General features: G+C 37.4%; 1 protein-coding gene across 1 annotated transcript in view; it reads left to right on the top strand.

Moving 5' to 3' along the window:
• The first annotated feature begins 481 nt into the window (after positions 1-481).
• Positions 482-7,070, top strand: part of LOC138000840 (protein tyrosine phosphatase domain-containing protein 1-like) — a 49,991-nt gene continuing 43,402 nt past the window's right edge. Inside the window, exons 1-4 of the mRNA XM_068847504.1 lie at positions 482-1,046; positions 4,447-4,527; positions 5,369-5,487; positions 6,172-6,193. Coding sequence (XP_068703605.1) covers positions 817-1,046; positions 4,447-4,527; positions 5,369-5,487; positions 6,172-6,193 — 452 coding nt within the window. The 5' untranslated portion in view covers positions 482-816. The remainder of the gene's footprint in view (positions 1,047-4,446; positions 4,528-5,368; positions 5,488-6,171; positions 6,194-7,070) is intronic.

Genomic DNA, 7,070 nt, shown 5'->3' with positions numbered 1-7,070 from the left:
AACAAAATACGCACAGAAGACTCTATGCACAAAGACACCACTTAGCAGGGGAGTGACAGGCAAGACTTTTACCGACACGGAAAAAAATACTAAGAAAAAGAAAACGGAAATCTACCCATTTTCCGACTGGGATTGCCATAGGCAACCCAGTAAAAATAAACTTTTGAAAACGACGAAATAAAACGCAGATTCCGACTGGGTTTGGCAACCCGGGGCCCGTTTCTCAAAGGTCCCGAAAAATGATCGGGCCCGAAAAGCCATTTGAGAACTTGCTAACCGCTCCTTCAGGAAAGCCGATCTTTTAACATGTTTTCAAGGTAACAAAAAGCAAACTGACTATGAAGTTTGATAACTCATATCCTCTCCGTTCTTGAGACACAGAGGGAATTGTGCCACCCGAAAATGGCCCGTAAAGTTTCGGGACTTTCGAGAAACGGGCCCCCGGGCTCCACAGTCGGCTCCATATGCTGAAAGAAAGTGGTAGAGACTGGTGACGAGTTATAAAAATGGCTTCCTCTGTGCTCTGGCTGTTAAACTTCCTCGTAAATCGTGACTATAAAAAAGGATGTGAAGAGAAAACTCAAGTGTGACAGCTACGGCTGTGGTGACTACAACGTTAGCTTTTTGGCCTTTTGCTCTGGGCCACTGAAGAATTAATCGAGGTCTTCACTGACCGTTGCTTTGGCATGTCACATATTTCGTTTTGTTTGCTTAGTGTACCTTGGTTACCAGCTGCCACAGCTAGAGGCTGACGTTGGGGGATTAAATAGATTTTGAAAGTGTAATTCTAAACCTCTATTTATTTTGACATTGTCAATGGATGGAAATAGTTCATCTGGAGAGGTCAAGTGGACTCGAGCTTCGTCCTCTGAGTTGCCAAAGAAGGATGCCGGTCCGAAGTATTCGCGAATTTCTGAACGTTTTCGTCATGTGACACCCGGTGTACTTCAGTGCTCAATGTTTTGTGGAGGAAACAAGTGTAAATATGAGAACCCGTCCAGGATAAAAACTGATCAAATGGCCATTAATGGCCTCTATTCGTCGTGGTGAGTGTTTCCTTTTTTTTTTCGCAATAGATTGAAATTGTAATATGAAGTTCATTAATAATTATTATAGTTGAAATTATAATTATGTTTTGTTATAAATCTTGTCCAACCTCTATGCAGTCATGGTTGAATTAAGTTAGAAATAAGTGTACATTTAACTTCAGCATCAATCCACCCACCTGCCTTCATTTGGAGAATACCAACTTCAGCCGCTAAAAAAAAAAAATTCAAACTGTATAGTATAACACTAAAAGCTGTTTTCCGTGAATGCCGTGCGTTAAACTTAAAGAATGTCATTGATCTGGCTTAACTTTCCATATCATTGGATAACAAAAGCTCCCATTGTTGTGTGTCTCGTTCTACAAAAGCTTTTAACTAATTTGCAATTGCTGGCCCTGTGTGGCCCTGTATTCTGTAGTTGCTCCGCTAACCATGGAACAAAAGGAGTCAATGTTTAAACAGCCAATTACCAGTAGGTTCTGGTGGGCATATTAATAGCAATGGGTGACAACACGAGAAACATTGCTATAGGGAAAAAAGGTATGGGGTTCTGCAAGTACTGTTAAATGATCTGGCAATGAAGCACTAATTGGAGAGACTTCAAATCAAATAACTTCAAAATAGAGAGAGAAGGAGTCAACCAGAAAATGAAGGAAAATTTATTTTGAGGGCTGTCACTTCTCCTGCATAACTATTTGCTGCTGCTTTGTTTGCCTTCAGCACGGGCACCCTAAAATCAGTGTGAGCATGGCCGACAAAAATATAAGGATTTGTCAGGGAATCCCAACAAAAGGCTTAAAGAAGATTAAAAAAATCTCACTTAAAAAGCCTAACCTTAGTGCTATTGTGGGGTTCCTTCCTGTGTGGTTATTTTCCAGGTCTGACACGATTTGAGCCATTTCAATTTCTCGGTTGTCAAGAGTAGAATAAAATCCCAAAGAAGGAGACTAAATTCTCAGGAGCCACCAATCTGAGTCCAATATTCCTGGACAAAATGTTCCTATGGTCACAGTCCACATCAGAATCAATATTGACAAAGATTGAACTTACATCTCAACCCACCATCAATGCAATAGCAGTCCTGCGAGTGGCCTCAGGCAGTAATAAGAAAACAAATTTTGAAAGAGTCACTTTATCACCAAAGTGGCCACGGCTTCAACCGTTGATAACAAACTGAGCCTTAGCAGGGTGGCAGACCATAGTTTTGTCAGCTGCAAATTTCTTTTTCCCCATGGGACTCCGGGCATGACTCACTGCATTGTCGCATTGGTCCAATCATAGTCACGCCTTCTTCATTCGAGTTGACAAACTTCAAAAACACATTTGCAAAGCCGGAAAGCGTCGAAAGATGCGAGAATGAAAGCCGTAAGTGAACAAACCGAGGAGAATAACTAAATTCTTAGATGTAAGTCGTGATAATTTTGTGTATTCATGCTGCTTTTATTAGTAAATAGGACTTTGTATGTAGTAGGCTGTTTGTGATCATAACTGTACTTATCAAGGAAGGAATCAACACATTATGCAAATAAACTTGTTAACATGCAAATATTTTTATTGTCCTGGGTCTCCGAACTGTTCTTCTTTTCTTTAAGCGTTTTGTCTGGATTCCCATACAAATCCTTATATTTTTGTCGGTCATGCTCACACTGAGCTTGGGGCTCCAGTGCCTCAGCTGCACCATTAACTATATCATTTAACAAATTGAGAATCCATCATTAATTGCAAAATCTAGTACAGCACCTGCTCTACTAAAAATTAGTGCTATGGAACAAGCCTTAAGGTAAGTTTATGCCATGCAGTGAAACAATCTTCCTATTTTAGAATTTTTCTGCTTTTTTCATTAATGTACTCATTTCCCTGGATAATTTTCAACTTTGTGGGAATGTCTTGGAGGCATATCATGGAAAGGAAAAGTTTTACGCAACAGAATAGGTCTGTACACAATACGGGAATAATTACAATATTGCGCTATTCAGGCCAGTTTACTAGCTAGCTTTGATCTAACAAAGTATTTATCTGAAGGCAATAGAACATAATCAAAACGATAATGCTGTGAGGATAATTTTTCCACTCAGATCTAATATAATTCAAGCTGATCTCTCTGCATTGTTTCACCCATTAAGACGGTAACCGGTCGTTTCATCTACAGGTCGTTTCGCCTACTGTCTGTTCACTTACGTATAATGTCGGTTCGCCTACGTCCAATATGTCAGTTCGCCTACGATTCATATGTAAGCTTTAAAACTGAATTGTTCAAAAGTCCTTGTCGAACCTCACAGAAAAAGTTGTGACGGCTAGCTAAGGCATTATTTCTGTAAACTTGTGTCTTGAGTGGGGTCCTTGAGCGGCCTATACCAAAGAAAGTGAGACTTTTCATTGACATATCAATAAAGGATAAGGTACGTAAGAAATTAGCTCGTTCCCACTCTACTGGGTGGTTCAATGTTTGTATCAATGTTGCATTCATGAACTTCATATCGCTTCCACACAATCCGCAAACTTAGATGCAAAAAATTATACCTGACGGCTAGCTAAGGCGTTATTTCTGTAGACTTGTGTCTCTGTAGACTTGTGTCTTTCGTTTTTATTTATTTTCATTTCTACAGTGTATGTTGTTTCATGGTGGTCAACTGTTTTACAAAAATGATAGTCATAGTATGGAGTTTAAGACGTAGGCTCACTGACATATTGGACGTAGGCGAATCGACTCTAGACGTAGGCGAACAGACAGTAGGCGAAACAACTGTAATTCATTAACACACCTTTAAAGCACCTTAAATTGACAAGTAAAATTGTCTGGTGTTAGGCAGAGTGAAGCCACACTTTCAGGAGGGAAAGGTTTAACTTTCTACATATAGAGGGCAAGTTTGTGTTCAATTGGCACCCAAAGCCAGCTCTTACATGTACATGTATATTTCAACAAAATTGAGGAGAGCCATTTTGAACTACAGTAAGAGAAGGCCTCTTGAAATCATTAAAACTGGTTAATTAAGCCATCTTAATTGATAGTATTAAGTTTAATGTTTCAAAATTACAGTAAGTACTTGTAAGTTTTTGAAGTATTTACATAATACATGTGTGCATGAATCTGACATCACTATTATTGACAAAGGGACTAAGATCTTTGTTTAATCTACGTTCAGTGCATTGGAGTGATGTTGTTTTTGCTTCTATGCATCACAGGTTAATTACTCAGATTTCTCTGTCAACAATGAACGTTGAGTACCGTAATTTAAATAAACTATAAGATATGACAGACTTTCCTCACCCCTGTGAGGTACACTTAGAGATTTACTGTGGATGATTCCAGGTGATTTTAGTCACCAGGAGGGGGTCCCTGTTATTTAGTGAAGTGTTGTTGAATGAAATAATTGTTTTTATTCATTTATTGTCATGGAAGGGTTACTCCAGATATCTTGGCCACAGCGCGTCCTTCTACAGAAGTAATAAAGAAGTACAATGTCCTACAACAATTTGCTAGGCAAGTATATACATCCACTGTACTGGTATATATCATGTTACCATTAAAGATTTATGGCGTAAGCTAATTTAATGTGCCTCAAATAGTAGAGCAGTTTTTGGTTTTATTTATACAGATGAAGATAATAACAACGCTTTGTTAATTAAGTCTGAAGCTACATGGTAGTGTAGTCAAGCACATGTTAACTGTACGAATTGTGGAGACTGTAATTCCAGTCAAATTGCATGCAATTAAAGGAGATCAAGGCGAATGTTGGTAGTTTTTTATTAGAGGAGAATACGAGCGGGTTACCAGTTGAAAAACTTGGGACAGAGTCTCAGAACCATGTTAACATGTAGGATGCCGAGTCTAAAAATTTAATCCTGGCAGACATTTGGTAGAAGGCAAGTGCTGTCACCATTCAACCAAACATGCTTCCCAATTACATCTCTCAGCTTCTGATTACTTGGGAAATACTGTAGAAAAAGGGACAAGTTGGAGTTACTAAGATTTGACAACAAAATACTTAATTACTGGACTAAGGAGAAATTTCTGTTCTCAGAATGTGCTGCCCTGACATGGAGTCACTCAGGGAGACAAAAAAAACCTCAATGAATATTTGTATTTTTTTATAAAAATGCTAAAAAAGGGGGGCTTAAAACTGATCTAAACCATCCCAAATTGTCGAACCGTATCTCTGGTTCTTCTTCAGGGGACAATGAATCTAAAATTCAAAAATCACTGCTTCTTGTATTTTGGCTCCCAAGAGATCTTAACAGATCATTTGGTTATCAGATATGATTACATAAATGTAGTTACATTCCACCCTAAATAAACAATATTAACTTTCTCTAATTTAAAGGTCTGGAATTAAATCAATTATAAATCTTCAGCATCCTGGGGAACATGCTAGTTGTGGCTTTGGTCTTGAACCTGAGAGTGGTTTTTCCTATTTGCCTGAGGATTTCATGCAGGAAGACAGTATGTGATCAAAATTAAGTAATAATTTAACAGGATATTATTACCATACTTATTTTCATTGTGTTAATCAGCATCTTATAATAATAATGGAGAGAGTTTATATAGTAGGAAGCCAAAATGGATAAATTGAAATGACTTTCTATTAAAGTGAAAGGTCATCAGTGCAGTTAATCAAGAAATGTACAATAGTCTATGTATAGTTGCACCTGTAAAAAAAATCCAGGCTTGAAGGGACTGAATCAGTGACTGATTATTTTATCACACACTGGCCTACCATGTGCATTCGCATAGTCATTAAGGTTCAAGATGCCATCCAAGGCTAGATTTTTTCTGTAGTGCAATAGAAAAGTTACTGTAATTCAGACATTAATAAGTAAAGTGGCAATTCTAAACATAATCCTTTGGCATAAATAATTTTGTTTATTAAATGGATAATAACTGAAGTGTTTTAGTGAAGATATAGCATTATAGTTATCAATTGACTTATTGTGCACAAATGCATGGTATCATAATATATGTTTCTGTTTGTAACAGAAAAACTGCTCTTTTGTTTGGAGTTTTACTGCCAAGTATACTAAACCATGACTTCTGACCTAATGTTCTGTGTGTGGCACAGTTCTTCTTGTGATTTACCATTTCTTTTGTACATGTATTACTAATGGCTGCTTTTTGCTTGTTTTTCAGTTTACTTTTACAATTTTGGATGGTAAGTTTGAATTTTATATGTATTGAATGCAAATTAGGAAATATCCTGACCTCACATTTGTTTTGCAGATATTGTTGAAAAAATATAAAGTTCTTATCATGCCTTATCGTAGACGGGTTTTTAGTTAATGTCAAAACAACAGTTGGCCTGAGTATTATGGTAACACAATCCTCAACAAATTAGGAGTGCAATTGTTGCAATTGTCGCAAAATTAGAAGCCACATGAGAAGATTTACAATTTGAATTTTATGAATGTCCAACCTTCCTTGATGGCCTTAGTTTCTGTAATAATAACTTTAATAATCCATTTTTGACAGAGAAATACAACGGATTTACAATATAAGAAATAATGTAAAAATCACAATAAAATAATTTCAAGACCTCGTGGTTTTACCTGGAAATAATGAATACACTGTATAAACATAGATACAGTATAAATTATATACATGTAGGTGTACTATACATTTAGGAATTTAGCAGCCTTGCGGCAATTGCATAGATAAATGTCCTTGGGTTCCAGACCTTGGTAATTGACTACTGGACCAGCTAATTGGATCGTAGATTGTAACTGTAATTATGATTTATACTTGCCTTTGAGTAGGATACTTGATTGGGATGACTGATGTCTTCTATTTCTCTTTCCAATTCACATTTTGTTGCTTCCATTCGTCTCTGCTTCAACGGTGGGAGAGATGTTCTTGATATGCCTATTACAGTGTATATATCCAGACACCTGTTTTGTATGGACTGTGAGTCGTCTGCCAGATACTGTGGTAGACCACCCCAGACTTGTGATGCATATTCAAGGAGTGGACAGATTTTGGTACAGTAAACTGTAGTGCCAATCTCCGGAGGCAACCTTGCTTTCCTACATTCA

This window comes from Montipora foliosa, chromosome 4 (genome assembly GCF_036669935.1).
Source record: "Montipora foliosa isolate CH-2021 chromosome 4, ASM3666993v2, whole genome shotgun sequence".
NCBI lineage: Eukaryota > Metazoa > Cnidaria > Anthozoa > Scleractinia > Acroporidae > Montipora > Montipora foliosa.
This window is presented reverse-complemented; position numbering and strand designations above follow the sequence as displayed.